At 50.0% G+C, this 15,646-nt stretch overlaps 2 protein-coding genes across 2 annotated transcripts; both read right to left on the bottom strand.

The window, feature by feature from the left end:
• Positions 1 to 4,240: 4,240 nt before the first annotated feature.
• On the bottom strand, positions 4,241 to 5,498 carry LOC137152406 (interferon-inducible GTPase 5-like). Its single transcript, XM_067546997.1, has one exon. The coding sequence runs from the start codon at positions 5,477 to 5,479 to the stop codon at positions 4,241 to 4,243; it is 1,239 nt and encodes a 412-aa protein (XP_067403098.1). The 5' UTR covers positions 5,480 to 5,498.
• A 6,698-nt stretch (positions 5,499 to 12,196) lies between these two features.
• Positions 12,197 to 12,682, bottom strand: LOC137152405 (interferon-inducible GTPase 1-like). The gene has a single exon (XM_067546996.1). It carries the CDS (start codon positions 12,680 to 12,682, stop codon positions 12,197 to 12,199), a length of 486 nt encoding a protein of 161 aa, XP_067403097.1.
• Between the last annotated feature and the right edge of the window lie 2,964 nt (positions 12,683 to 15,646).

The raw sequence follows: 15,646 nt of genomic DNA, 5'->3' as shown, positions 1-15,646 counted from the left end.
TTAAAGGAACAATCAATGCGGGGTTCTTTTTATTTATTTTCTGGTGCTTTAGTCATTACAGGTCATGTTTTCAAGCTTTTCTCCAGATTTACTTTGAAAAAAAAAAAAAATAAAGCGGAGATTCTCTTATCGTCACCTGATTCCTGGAGCTGGGACTTTAAGGAAAACAACAAAAATTGTGAGACTTGCTGTGCACTTGTGAAAGTTGGCAATGCTGTTGTATGTGTATTTGCATTGTGTTTCATCTTGTAGCTCTGCGGCAGGGAGAGGCAGCTTCTTGTGCCACTTTGAATCCAATAAATGAATAAAATATACACATATCCAAATTCATCCCTGTTATGTAGGAATTGCCAGACTGGATCAGACCTAAGGGGCTTCTAGTGCAGTCTCCTCTCTCTGACCGTGGACAGGACTAAATGATCCAGAGGAAGGGTAAGAATCCCACAGTAGCAGTTGTGGAATAATCTCCCTCCCCACCCCTCCCACCGCCTTGGTCTCTAATGGTTAGAGACCGTCTGAAACTCTGAGGCTGGAAGTTTAGGGTCCCCACCAACATTTTCCATTATGATTCATTATGACAACTTGGCCTTTCTTGATACGTGACTAAATATCCAACCCCCTTCCCAAGCTGTAAATACCCAATCCAAATACCCAAGCTGCAGGCCTGGACTCCTAGCCCAGATCCAGTTTATGCCTGTTAATCTGTGTTTTCCTAAGAGCAATAAAGATCAGATGCGCAAAGTGGCAGATCAAAGTCTAAAGCAGTTTATTGAAGGATAAACAAATTTCTACAAGGTTTGGAATGACAATCAAACTGCACGCAACGAGTATATGGAGCAGTGAGATTGAATCCAGATTGGTTACCAACTATGGACCACTGAACAAATCAATAGCGACGGGTTGATACGTAGCTTCACGCGAACCAATCGTCCTGAGAGCCCAACACACTGTGATTGTAATCCCAGCACCTCAGGTTGGTCTGAGCGGGGTCGGTGGTTCCCAGACACCCAGACAAATCTAAACTCAGCATCAAGCAAGCAAATCAGTGATTACCGCATCAGCAGTAGCTCAAATCGCAGCTCGGGATATCAGTTGCAGTTGTGAGATTCTCATGAACTATTAAACCTCTGATACAGGTTTACACCTGACACTTGCAAACCCTGCTCAGGGCACAACTTAGTTACGGGGTTAATAACAGCCTCTAGTTTCAGCGCTGCAGACAGAGAAAAGCAACTTTAGCCAAGCTCTGGGTTGAGGCTGGGTAAATGGATGTGCAGGGAAGACCAGATCCTCAGCTGGTGTAAATGGGATTGAATCAACGGAGCTACGTCCATTCACGCCAGCTGGGGATCTGGTCCCAGGGGTTTCTTAGAGAATCCATTTCAGGCGACGTCTACACTTGGAGCTGGGGGTCCAGGCGGGTTTGTACTGGGATGGGAAGCCCATGTTGCCGTTGCCCATGCTACCACAGTTACACTGCTATTTTTAGCGTGCTAACTCCATGAGAGCTAGTGTGAGCATGTCTAGGTGAGCTGAGAATCACACCCATAAGGCCAAGTGTAGACGTACCCTGACTGGTCCTGCATTAGAGCAGCAAGATCTGACATCTGCGTCAGCTCCCAGACTGTTAATTGCTTTGCTGCTCAGAATGCGGCTGTGACGGAATGTGGAAGATCAGAAGCAAGTTATGTCTCCCCTTTTCTATGTCTGTGTCTGCCACACATCATCCCTTTTGTGTGTTGTGCACAGCCTGTTGTGAGGCAATACCGAGACAGCCACGCCGGGAGTGGGGCTTAACACCCCAGATATCACTATACCGGAGAGCCATTGGGATGACAAGCAGGGTCTACTGACTTTGTAATGACTCTTCATCGTCACAGTTGACTCACCCCTATGAAACAGTGGGTCTGTACTGAGCCCTGCGTGGCCGGGGGATAGACATTTGCAATAGGAGCTGGTTGGTTTCTGGTTAAGAATTTCCTGTGCCAAAGTCTGTGTGTTTTGCTTCCCTGCCCCATGTTCCCCACAAGGTAAAAATACAAGTTCAGAGTTTCACCAGCCTCGCTGGAATTGTGAGGTTGCCAATGAGCAACTTGGGGCACTCAGGTCTCAGCACTGCTTCTGGAGTCTAGGGCAGCTGGCCAGCAGAATCCCACGTCCCAAGGAAAGATGCCAGACCAGAGTCTGGCCCCAGGAATGTGGTTAGGAGCCCCAGAGTTAGAAACGGGTAGATTCATCCCAGATCTGGCGCACCTCTGACCAGCAGAGCTATGCCAACCCAGCCCCAGGGTAGATGCAGCAGTGTCGATGGAAGAATGCTTCTGTCGCTATAGCTACCATCGCTCAGGGAAGTGGTGTTGCTATAGCGACGGAAAAACCCTTTCCATGTGCATAGGCTGCATCTATGTTTTTATGCCGCCATAGCTACGGAGATGTAGCTGCGCTGATATATAGTCTCCGTGGTGCAGACGTACCCGTGGGCCGTGTCTACACTCTGGGCGTTCCAGTACGGCAGCTGTAGCGCTGCATTAGAGATGCTTCCTGCATCAACAAAAGGGGTTTTTCCTTTGGTGTAGTTAATCCACCTTTCTAGAGACAGGAGCTAGGCTGACAGAAAAATTCTTCCATCGATCTAGCCGCATCCGCACCAGGGGTTAGGGTGACCTAACTACGGTGCTCAGGGTGTGACATTTTTCACAGCCCCGTGTAACGTGGCTAGTCTGTGACCCGTCCACACCCAGGGTAGCCACCTGAAAATGTCAAGGTCAGAGCAGGAACTAAAATGGAGTCCAGAGTCACATGAGCAAGTTCTGGTGACTCATTAGATATGTCTCTAATTTCTCCCCCTGGGCCCTTTGCATCTGTGAAGGTTTCGATGAACGATTAAGCAGGCTATTGTTCTGTCTCCGCCCTGTCTAGGGTGTGTTTCAGCCAGCAAAGTTTGAAACACAGATATATCAAATATATCCATAACTTCCTTTACACAGAAGTGAAGACTGTGTTTTCTTCTACACACATATAACATATGAACATAAGTATCATCATCTTACTCAGCACATTATAGCCTTTCTAACAGTCCCTGACATGGCATATCTCACATGAATTATTATGATTTTGACATACTGATGTTAACAAATATGATAAAGGCCCCGCCCCGATCCAGCCAGCGTAACAAGGTTGATCTAATTTTTAAGTGTAGGCCAGGCCTTAGTGGTGCAGAGAATTCACACCTCTGTCCTGTGTGGTTAGTAACACAGGTGACGGGTGTATGTTTAATACGATATTCAATCTGACAGTGTCCCCTTAAGCTTTTCCTCTGGGATGACTAAAATAAATCGAAGCTAGGAATTTTACCTCCGTTTTGTCTGTTTCCAGCCTTATTAAAAATCATCTTCATTTAAAAAACAAAAAATTGGCTCTCCCCCACCATCCGCAAATCTTAGTCAATCTGTCTCTTTTGTCGCATTACATGTGAGAAGGAAGAAAACGCCGCCTTCTCTCTACTCAGATCCAGTCTCCACTTACCGTGGGTTTGGTGTCAGACGTGTTGTTCTTTTGTTGTTTGTTATCTGGAGCTATACAGGTCAGTGAGGGTATGTCTACACTGTGTTGTGAACCTGGATCTGTGGGACTCGGGCTTGTGGACTCAGTGTTTCCAAGCTTGCACCTGAGAGTTCACACTGCATCCTAAACCTGGGTTTACAAGTGCCGGACCCGGGTCTCACGGCTCTGCCAGTGCACCCACACTGCACCACACGGACCTTCTGATTGGGGTCTGCAGCTTGAGCTGTGTCCACACTGCAGAACAACATGGCTTGGACTTGAGCCACAGTGGGACTCGGGCTCTAACCCACCCCCTCATCAGGGTCCTAGGACCCGCTCCTGAGTGCGTGATGACCCAGGTGAGACAGATTTGGTGTGGAAGGAAGCAGGGCTTAGGCTCAAACCTGAGTCAGAGCCCAGGTGTAATGTGTAGTGTGGACAGACCCTAGAGAGACCCACTGAGGGAGGACTGGCTGCGAGAGAGGCAGGAAGCTGCAGAAAGCAGGAGCAGCAGAATGGCCAGAGACGACTGGGACTGAAGGCAGTGGAATTCCGCAGTGCAAGGGTGAGCTGAGAAATGGTTTTGTCTCTTGGTTTGTTTAAGTTTGGGACAATAAAACTGCAGAAAAGAGACCGTGGGGCTGTGGCCCTTTGTCCTTGGCAGGCTGGAGAGAAGCCCTGCCTCGTGACATTGTTGTTAATTATCCTCTGCTCCTTCCAGAGCCTTTCTCAGGACTCGCTGAGAATCTTCTGTAACTTCATCCAGAAATGTATGTAGTATTTTATATGTTACATTGTAAGATCTCTCTGCTGCTATCCCAGTACCAATCAGTGGTATCACACTGAGAAAATATTTAGCTGTCATCATTCTTTCCCCTGTAGCCTCTCTGAGTCTCTTCAAAGCCTCATCTCTTGATATAGCTTTGGCCAGCGGAGACTTTATCACTGACTTCAGCTCAAAAACGGACTTCCGAACTTGCTTAGTGAGTGAAGCGAGGGAATCATCATCCAGGCCAAAGGACGTGCAATACTCTGTCATGTTATCCACCAAGATGCTGACATCACAGTAAACCGAGAGAAAAGGGAGAGGAACAGCAGCGATAGCGCACGACTTCAGGGCTTGCTTCCAGATCTGTTCCTGCAGGGCCCTCTGTTTCTCTTTCAAGATTACTTCAGAGGTTCTGAGCAGGGCACAGATGAGAACGTGTCTCTTGTGAGTGTCGAGTTCTTTTGCCAAAGTCTCCTGCAGTTGGGGAGAATCGTACTTGTCAAAGTGCCATCTCGACACCAGGAAAACCTGTGGGGAGATAATACCGGCCTTTCGCAGCTGCTCCATGCAGTCATTTCTCATTACCTGTAGAGTTTTCTCCTCATTGAAATCTCTTTTTCTTTGTTCATTATCCAAGTCCACATCCACCTTGGAGTGGACGAAGAAAAGCTTCTTCCCCATATTGTTGATTTCTTTGGCAAGGTGGGCATCAGCTTCAGTGAAGCGCCCCGCTGAGATGATGATGAAGAAATCATAACGATCAAAGTTCACATCTTTGCTGTATGTTTTTGCTGGATAATTCGGTGTTCCGATCCCAGGTAGGTCCCACAGAATCACATTTGGGTGCTTGGGATGGGGATAACGTGTTGGCTTCTTTGTCATTTCTTTCACCCCAGTCTCAGCTGCACCAGGGTCATCATCATTCAGGCTTCTTATGGCATTGATGAAAGACGACTTACCAGCGCCCGATTCACCTGTGATGGCGATGTTGAGCTCGGTATTTCTTAACAACTCATCAGACTTCTTCACCACAGAAATGGCTTTTGAGAGGTTCCCAGCTTTGACAGCAGTCTGGAATTCTTCAGTTTTCTCCTCAGACAGACCGGGAAGTCTTCTGCCCCATTTTGAAAATAAATCTGCCAAGTGAATTTTTGAATCTTCCGTCATCCTGGGAAAAGAAACATAAATTCCAATCAGGATTAGGGAGCTTTCCCCCCATGAGCTATTTACTAACCCCCGGTCACTAGAGTCAGAGTCACAGAGACACAGAGTTTAAGGCCAGACGGTACCCCCGGATTATCCAGTCTGACCTCCTGTATGTCACAGCCCACTAACAATACCCAGCACCCCACTATGAACCCACAACCAAGATTAGACCAAAGCATTACCGCCCTCAGGAGACCAAATTACAGTGTGCCACAGGAAGAGAACCGGGGGCAGCGAGGTGCACCAATGGCCGGGGTCCCTGCAGTAGCAAAGAACTGATTAAATGAGAGAGAAACCAGTAAAAAGAGGTGTCCTTATTTCCATGGGAACAGACCCACAGGGCTGCAGGAAAGGAGCCATTGGTTACAACTTGCAATAAATAAATACAATAATCTAGAGTTTAAATAAACTTTTTAGAACGCCCAAAGGAGAAAGCTTCAGTTCAGCCTCCGTGCGACGCTAGGGGGCGCTGTGCTGCAGGGGGCGGGCTGGGGGCTTTTCCTTGTCAATCAGGGCTGGCCCCGATGCCCCAGTGTGGTGCTAGGGGGCCAGTCACTTTACTGTTAATTTCCTTGAAGCTGTCAATTTGGACTAGGAAAACAGCATGGAGAAAACCTGTGCCCCCGGTCCTCTGCCTCCTCCCTTCAATTTTTGCTTTGCTGGATCTGCAAAACAGAGATTACTGACCCCATCAGCCCCTCCCCACTGCACTTCCCCTGCCCAGAAAGGGGGAAAAACAGAGAAAACTGATAGGAAGACAGCTTGATTGCTGTGAAACCATCTTGGGAAGGAAAGCAGGCTGAGGACACCACTGCACCTTAGTCTTAAAGAAAGCCGTGTACGGTAGCTCCAAAGTGAGGGCACGGCTCTCCAGAGCCCTTCTGGCCGAGGTAAAGGCCACTAAGCAGCCCATCTTCCAGGAGCGGTACAGCAGTGAGCAGGAAGCCAGCAGCTTGAATAAGGAGCCCATGTGCTTTGATAGATCAGGTTGAGGCTGGTTGTCGCACCTTGGGCACAACCTCTCAAGGCCCTTAAGGAAACGGTTAGAAATATTGTTTGAAAAAACAGATCGGCCATTCACCCCAGGGGGAAAAGGGGGGAAAGCTGAGATCGCTGCCAGGTGGACTCTAACGGACGACACTGTTAAACCTGCTGTTTTAAGTGCAGTAGGTCCTCTAGAGAAGCAGTGACAATTGTAAAAACAACCAGAGTTCTGTAGCACTTTAAAGACTAACACATTTAATTTCAGCAGACATAAGCTTTCGTGAGCTTCAGCTCACTTCCTCAGATGCAGTTGGTAGCAATGATACAGCAAATAGGTAACATATATAGTAGGCAACATATACATATCCAAGGGCATTGACAACAATGGAGTAGGGGGATAAAAGCCGGGTACTTGAGGCCTTATGACAACCGTTGAGTAGGAGGTGAGAATGGGTGATCAGAGCAATTTACCTCTTGTAGTGAGAGAGCCATTCCAAATCCCTGTTTAAACCCAGTTTGAATGTGTCAAGTTTGCAGATCATTTCTAACTCAGCAGTTTCTCTTTCAAGTCTGTTTTTGAAGTTTTTTTGGAGAAGTACAGCAACTTTCAGGTCAGCGACAGAGTGCCCTGGGAGACTGAAGTGTTCTCCGACTGGTTTATAAATGTTATTATTTTTTATGTCTGATTTGTGTCCATTTATTCTTTCGCGTAGTGACAGTTCAGTTTGGCCAATGTACATGGCAGAGGGGCATTGCCGGCACATGATGCATATATAACATTAGTGGATGTGCAGGTGAATGAGCCCCTTATGGTGTGATTGATGTGGTTAGGACCAGTGATGCTGACAACAGGATTTGCTGCAGGGATAGGTTCCTGGATTGGACTTTTTATAGGGTGTACGGTTGCTGGTGAGTATTTGCTTCAGGTTGAGGAGATGTCTGTGAGCCAGGATGGGTCTGCCGCCCACTGCCTGAGCGAGAGATGGATCATCTGCTAGGATCGGTTGTAGATCTTTAATGATGTGTTGAAGAGATTTTAGCTGGGGGCTGTAGGTGATGACCAATGGTGTTCTGTTGTTTTCTTTGTTGGGTCTGTCCTGTAGTAGGTGACTTCTGGGTACCCGTCCGGCTCTGCCAATTTGTTCCTTTATTTCTCCAGGTGGGTATTGTAGTTTTAAGAATGTTTCATAGAGATCCTGTAGGTGTTTGTCTCTGTCTGGGAGATCGGAGCAAATCCGGTTGTATCTTAAGGCTTGGCTGTAGACAATGGATTGTGTAATGTGTCCAGGGTGGAAGCTGGAGGCATGAAGATACGTGTTGCGGTCAGTTGGTTTTCGGTATAGGGTGGTATTAATGTGACCATCCTTTATTTGTATTGTAGTGTCCAGGAAGTGGATTTCTTGTGTGGACTGGTCCAGACTGGGGTTAATAGTGGGATGGAAATTATTGAAATCCTGGTGAAATTCTTCGAGGGACTCTTTCCTGTGGGTCCAGATGATGAAAATGTCACCAATGTAGTGTAGGTAAAGAAGAGGTGCTTGGGGAGGAGTTTTGAGGAAGCGATGTTCTAGGTCAGCCATAAAAATGTTGGCATACTGTGGGGCCATGCGGGTGCCCGTAGCTGTGCCACTGACTTGGAGGTGTAGACTGGCTCCAAATCTGAAGTAGTTGTGGGTCAGGACAAAGTCACAAAGTTCAGCTACCAGGTGTGACATATCATCATCAGGGAAAATGTACCTGATGGCTTGAAGTCCATCTTTGTGTGGAATGTTGGTTTAGAGCTTCTACATCCATAGTGGCTAAAATGGTATTTTCTGGGAGATCACCGATGGTTAGTGATGATCGTGTAGATGAGACACCCTTCTGGGAAGACCAGACAGAGAACTGCTTCCACTTTGCCACGTAAGAGGCCCTGGTGGAGGGCTTTCTGCTTCCTTGTAGAACCTCACGGACCTGCTCTGAGCAGGCTGGTTCTGCAGAGATTAGCCACGGAGCTTCCTTGCTGTTAGGTGGAGGGACCTGAGGTTCAGGTGGAGCGGACGACAATGGTCCTGAGAGCTCAGGTCTGGATGAAGAGGCAGTGGGATCGGTGACGCCACTGGGAGGTCCAACAGAGCGGCGGACCACTGGTGGCGGAGCCACACCGGACCTATCAGAATGACCTGCGCTGGGCCCTGAGAATGGCATGTCCCCACACACTGCCCCCGGGTCCTGCCACCAATCAAGGGAGGCGAGACCTGGGGAAGGAATCAAAAGGATCATGTCCAGATGATGGCGGTTCGGCGAGTATATCGAGGACAGCCACGCCTGGAGAGGCGTGAGGCATAGTCTCATCTACTGCACTACATAAGTACATGCGGCCATATGATCCCAAAGTCTCAGGCAACTCTGGGCTGTCATCAGCGGTTGAGCCTCGAGGCACGCTACAAGTGTCACTATGGCCTGAAAACACCCTTCTGGGAGAAAGGCTCTGGCTTGGGCAGAGTCGAGTGCCGCTCAGATAAACCCTATCCTCTGCACTGGGGTAAGGGTGGATTTCTGTGTATTTATAAGTAGGCCCGAGTCCCGGAAGGTCGACTGGATGAGGTAGATGCTGGACTCCATTTGAGCTCTGGTCTGGACTCTGACCAGCCAGTTGTCGAGGTAAGGGTACTCCTGCACCCCCGGCCTCCTCAAGAAGGCCACTACAACCGCCATGCACTTCGTAAACACTTGCGGGGCAGCCAACAGGCTGAATGTGAGAACCGGGAATTGGCAGTGCACGTGACTCACAATGAATCTGAAGAATCTTCTCTGCCCCATAAAAATCGAAATGTGAAAATAGGCGTCTCTCAAATTGAGAGCAGCATACCACTCCCCTGGATCCAGGGAGAGGACGATGGAAGACAAGGAGACCATGCAAAACTTGAGTTTCTTGAGGTCGCTGTTGAGCTGGCTCAGGTCGAGGATAGGTCTGAGACCTCCCTCGGCTTTCAGGATTAGGAAATAACGGGGGTAGAACTCCATATTCCTTAAATTCTGTGGGACCTTTTCCATGGCTCCCTCCCGTGGGAGTGACTGCACCTCCTGAGCCAGAAGATGCTTGTGAGAGGGGTCCTTGGAGAGGAATGAGGAACGATGGTGGTGGTGGGGGAGGGGCATTAGAATTGAATTGGAGGGAATATCCCACTTCTACCGTGCTCAGAACCCAACAGTCCATAGTAATATGGGACCGTGCCGGGAGGATGTGGGACAAACGGTCCACAACCAAAGAGTAAGATGAGTCCAAAGTCTTTGTGACTGGTATGGTGTCCTCAAGTGCTCCATCAAAAGGCCTGCTTAGAGACCCCTGAATGTCTGGGAGGGGCAGGCAGTGATGTCGAGGAGGATGGGGGTGGATGCCTAAGCCTGAAGCCTCTGCTCCTCTTCCTCTGAGAGTCCTGCTGGGCTGGCAGAGGGAAAAACTGGGAGGATTTCTGGGGCCTATAATGCTTTCTCAAAGTCACTAAGGTGTATAAGCCCAGGGATGTCAGAGTAGCCCTGAAATCCTTGGGGCCATGGAGCTTGGCATCTGTCTGCTCTGAGAAGAGTGAAGTGCCCTTAAAGTGAAAGTCCTGCAGGCTCTGCTGAACCTCATGTGGGAGGCCTGAGTATTGGAGCCAGGAACACTGTGGAGGCCATGGACCCGGCTGCTGAATCTGCAACATTCAGGGCCACTTGCAGGGAAAGGTCCCCCCCATCTCAACTCAGAGAATGTCCTCGTGGATCACGTCATGTGTCTGCACGTGTTACAAACTGGCGGGTGTTCTATCCTATCGGCGCACTCCACAAGTGCACAAGCATCTTCAGTGGCGTTTCCAGCACAGGTCCCTAGTCAGGACATTTGCAGAGCAGCAACTTGGTCTAGAAACCAAAGCCTGCCATGGACGAGGGGTCTGGGATGTGAATGAAAACTGGGAGTTATTTCAGAAGGTTTATTAGATGGCCTGTGTAAGGAGAATGGTGCTCAGTTGTGCTGCATTCAAAAGCCAACGGGAATTCTACCTGCTGTGGCTGATGGCCGGCTTCCCTCCAGTGGGTCTCGCACCTTCCTACTTGTAGTGGGCCAGGAAGTTGCCCATCTCCCCGTCTTCCCAGGGGAGGGGGTAGGGACCCGGGCCCACCCGCTCCTCCGGGTCCCAGCCCAGGGCCCTATGAGAAGCAGCTATGTGCTGCTGGTACTGCTTTCCGGACGGCACACTCTTTCCCTGGGCTAATTTTCCCCCTCCTTCAGTCTTTCTGGCCTCTTGAGCCGGTACCTTCCTCCTCACTGCTCCACCCCAGAGCTCTGCTCTCCAGTCCGGTCCTCTGCACAGCTCAGCACTCCTATACCACCACAGCTCAGCATGGCACTCCTACTTCCTCCAACTCATGCCCTGTGTGTTTGGGGCGGAGCCCTTTTATGGAGCACCTGGCTGCTCCTTAATCAGCCTCAGCTGCTCCTAATTGCCCCCAGTGGCTCTGAGTTAGTCAGCAGGGAACAAGGCCCAGAGCATTCTGGGGCTCACACCCGCCCACCCACCCTAGTTTGCAAATAGCACCACTCTTCTATTGCCTTCTACCTTCACCATATCACACAACCTTAGGGTTCCCCGATTTGGCCTCCCAGATGATATGGGACAGGGTCTTGATATTTGATTTTTTCCCCACTTGCTATTATTTTAAAACAATGCATAAATGTATAACACCCACTAAAGAACTGAACAAGGAACAGACCAAAAGGGGGCTACTTACCCTCTGTCTCTGGGTGATTCAGTGGCTCTGATCTTGTGGCTACAGAGTTCCTTTAGCAAAGTTATCTGCAGTTTGGGAGAATCGTATTTCTGGAATTCCCTACTCGACACAAGGAAAACCTGCGGGGAGCTCATCCCTTCTCCGGACAGGTTGCTGACACAGTCGTTTCTAATTTTCTCCAGAATTCTCTCCTCCTTGAAACTCTTTTTGTGTTTCTCATTGTACATGTCCAAGTCCACCTTGGAGCAAACGAAGTAAAACTTCTTCCCCATCCTCTGGATCATAGAATTATAGAATCATAGAATATTAGAGTTGGAAGGGACCTCAGGAGGTCATCTAGTCCAACCCCCTGCTCAGAGCAGGACTAACCTCAGCTATATCATCCCAGCCAGGGCTTTGTCAAGCCTCAGCTTAAAAACCTCTAAAGATGGAGATTCCACCACCTCCCTAGGTAACCCATTCCAGTGCTTCACCACCCTCCTAGTGAAAAACTTTTTCCTAATGTCCAACCTAGATCTCCCGCCCTGCAACTTGAGACCATTGCTCCTTGTTCTGTCATCTGCCACCACCGAGAACAGCCTAGCCCCATCCTCCCTGGAACCCCCTTTCAGGTAGTTAAAGGCTGCTATCAAATCCCCCCTCATTCTTCTCTCTTGCAGACTAAACAAACCCAGTTCCCTCAGCCTCTCCTCATAAGTCCTGTGCTCCAGCCCCCTAATCATTTTGGTTGCCCTCCGCTGCACTCTCTCCAAATTGTCCACATCCTTTTTGTAGTGGGGGGCCCAAAACTGGACACAATACTCCAAATGCGGCCTCATCAATGTCGAATAGAGGGGAATAACCACTTCCCGCGATCTGCTGGCAATGCCCCTCCTAATGCAGCCCAATATGCCATTAGCCTTCTTGACAACCAGGGCACACTGCTGACTCATATCCAGCTTCTTATCCACTGTTACACTCCTGGGCCAGTTTGATATGGTTGGCTCTGAACTGCTCTGAAGCATTGATGATGAAGACATCAAAGTGTTTGAACTTCACCTGCTTCAGATAAGTGTTTGGCTGAAAATCTGGGGTATCGATCCGTGGGAGGTCCCAGAAGAGCACCATGGGATACATAGGATGCCAGTATTGTGCTGGTGCTTTGGTCACTTCCATCACAGCTGTCTTAGCAGCATCTTTGTCTTCATCTCCCAGGCCCCGGATGGCATTGATAAAAGATGATTTTCCAGATCCCGTCTCTCCTGCGATGGCGATACTGAACTCAATGTCTGACAAATTCTTAAACTTCTGCACCCCAGAAGCGGCTTCTAAGAACTTTCCTGCTTTGATAGAAGCCTCAATTTGTTTAGTTTGTGCCACAGACATACCAAGAAGAGTATTCCTATCTCCTGCATATAGGTCATCAGAGATCGTTGTGAAATCAGTCATCTTCCTGGGAAAAGAAACGGGTCCCACAGACCCAGGTTCACAATGCACTGTGGACAGACCCTCTCTGATCTGTATAGCCCCAGGTGCAGCCCCGCCGCATTAACTGGCTCAGCTGTTCTGGCACGGCAGGGTTGGATCTCTGCTCTGGCAGCATCATGGTGCAGCCAATCTAGGGACATACCTTACAGAGCCTGAGCTGATGCACTGTCCTTTCTGGTCCTGCAGCACCTGGTGGGTCGGGGGAATCAATATTTGCAGCTGGAACAATATCAGCTGTTAGTGTGAAAACTCCCCCGGACGTTACTTCAGGGGGTGAAACAAAGAGAAGAAACGGATTTTTCTCTAATGACTAGAGGTACCCTGGTTTAGTGAGGCACAGGTTTGGGCTAAGCAGAGAGGTTTCTTGTAGCCTGGGGTGGAACAGGATTTGGTCCCTCCCCTGCTGGGAAAAAATCCAAGATTAACCTGGTCAGTTTTTCTGTTATTTTCCTTGTTCGCTACCCACTGCTGTGAAATGAATCATTCCATCCTCAGCAATTGCAAGTCCTCTTCTCTTCTTCCCAGGGCAGCCTGCTAACCCCTTCCGCAGCCCCCTTCCAAGCAGAGGATATACCTGAAACCATGAACTCTTTCCCCAGAAGCCCTGCCTGGTGCACAAAGAGAAACGTGGGAAATTGTTCCCCTTCCAAGCACTCTCCCACTTTTGGTGAAATGCTGAGATCAGGCACTGGGCTGATTCTCCACGCCGTGTTGTCATTTACACCAGTGGAAAATAGATCTAGATTGCTGCTGTTCTGGCTCAGTTGGGTTTTATTCCCGCTTCGCACAGGTGTGATTGAGTTTGCAAGGTGCTGGCAACACAAGGAGCTTTGTGACAGTCTCAGCAGCTGCTTTGGATTGTGTGTTTGCGGAAACCAAAACCAACAGGCTGAGCAGCACATTTCCCAGAAATGGGAGGAAGCCGTGAAGCGGGGCTGGCTCTGAGCCACCGAACTGCAAACAAAATTCGGACAGCCCTTCACCCCTGGACAGAAACACAGGTGGGGGCGCGGCATGTGGAGCTGTTTAACCTGGCGGCCAACCAACAGCAGCTCGAAAGCTTGTATCTTGGTCCCGCTATTGTGGGGAGCTTTCCTAGATTTCTGGGGATAATGAGAAGTGCTTTAGATCGCCTGCCGTAAAAGCCAGGTATTATTGTCATACACGTCCTGTACGTCCCATGGGGCTGACGCTCTCTCCCCTTTACCCAGCTCAGTTTTTTTAATGCCCAAAGGAGAAAGCTTCATTTCAGCCTACGTGCGATGCTAGGGGGCGCTGTGCTGTGGGGGGCAGGCTGGGGGCTCTCCCCTGGCAGTCAGGGCTGGCCCCGATGTCCCCAGGCGGCGCTGGGTTGGCCAGGCTCTGCTTGGCAGTGGGAGCCGCAGGACCGCAGAGAGCTGCAGAGAAGCCCCGGGAGCCATGCCCAGAGCTGCCTGTGGAACAGGCCACCCGTGCCGGACATGGCAGCCGGGGCTGGTGTGAGCGGGAGCAGCAGTGGCTGGGCAGGGAGCCAGGCCAGAGGGGCCCCAGTGAGAGACACTGACTGAGCCGGCCTGCAAGCCTGTCATCTCCTGTGTGCGGGGAGAGGGACTGGAGTGCAGGGGGCGCCCCCGGCACTGAGCCTGGACTGCCCCAGGGACCCAGACAGGAACCGCAACCGCTACTGCCCACTCTGAACGGTCACTGTTTAATCCCCTGCACCTGGGCTATCTGCTGCCTTTCCCTGTCTGTCAGCCCTAGTCAAACGTTCCCTCAGCCGTGTGTCTGATGGTTATTGGCAGCCAGCAGGGCTCGTGTTGACAAGGCCTAGCTGCAAGAGCACCACGGTGCTTGTGTCCCAGTCGCGCTACGCCTGGCACACGACGGGCACCCCAGGGGTTGATGTACTGGGCAACCACCGTAATGACACTGGTGTCAAGGGTGGGATGCTCACAGGAGCAGGCACCATAGGCACGAGGGCTACTTGGGGTGGGAAATGACCAGCCCTGACAGTCCAAATGTTCCCCTGAGCGCCGAGAGCAGAAATCGTCCGGGCTGTGCAGGTGGAGGGATGTGGCGGCCCGTCTCCATGCCCGGAGCTCACACTGGGGATGGCAGGGCTGGGCCGGCTGAATCAGCCTTTCTGTGTGAGCTGCCAAATAAATGGCTGGTGTTGTGTATTTTCAGTCTTCCTTATTGCCTAGGTTGCTTTGAGTGTAGCTCATTGCCATAGCAATAGCAATAGACTATTAGGGGATAACTCATCCAGTCCTGGCTGGTTTTCAGTGTAGTTCAATAAAGACTTTCATGGGTTTGCGTCTCTCTGTTCTGTGCTGATTTCTCGCTGAATACAAGTACTTTCCAAGCATATAACATAACAGCTGGGGTGAGGCTGACAAGGTAGATTTCCTTGGCAGCAGCCCCAGGAACTGCGGGTCAGACGAGATGACTCTTGCGCCCCTTCTACCACTGTGGTTCTATGATTCTGTGAAGTGATGGAGGTGTGTGTGCAGGAAACCTGGAGTCACAGTAACTGGGTGGCTCAAGACGACACGGTGCGGCCATTGGTCCCGGGCACAACCCATTTCCAGTGAGTCCAACCCCTACCCTCACCAGCTTTGTGAAAAGGTTGCGTAGGAGCAATTTGACAATTCCCTGTCAATGCTATAGGATGGCTCAATAACCCTCAGAGACTGGGCCAGCCGTATTGCATTCTGCAGGACTTTGCAGGAAAGGCATTGTTATGAGCTGGGTCAGACCGTGGTATGGGTTGAGTTAAAACCTTCTTCAAGCTGATGGGTGTGAACGCAGCCTTTATTTTAAGTTAGCTGTAAGAGACAGCAAAGGGGCCAGTCCTAAAATACGGTATAGCAGAGTCTGCCCTGAAACCAGCTTCATGTAGGTGGAGGGTTCCACTGGGTATTGCTTTTGTGTGTGAAAAAGACA

This window comes from Emydura macquarii, unplaced genomic scaffold (assembly GCF_026122565.2).
Source record: "Emydura macquarii macquarii isolate MOO-44397 ecotype Brisbane River unplaced genomic scaffold, CSIRO-AGI_Emac_v2 contig_1214, whole genome shotgun sequence".
NCBI classification, from domain to species: Eukaryota; Metazoa; Chordata; order Testudines; family Chelidae; genus Emydura; species Emydura macquarii.
The sequence above is the reverse complement of the archived record's forward strand: the minus strand, read 5'-3'. Positions and strand labels throughout refer to the sequence as shown.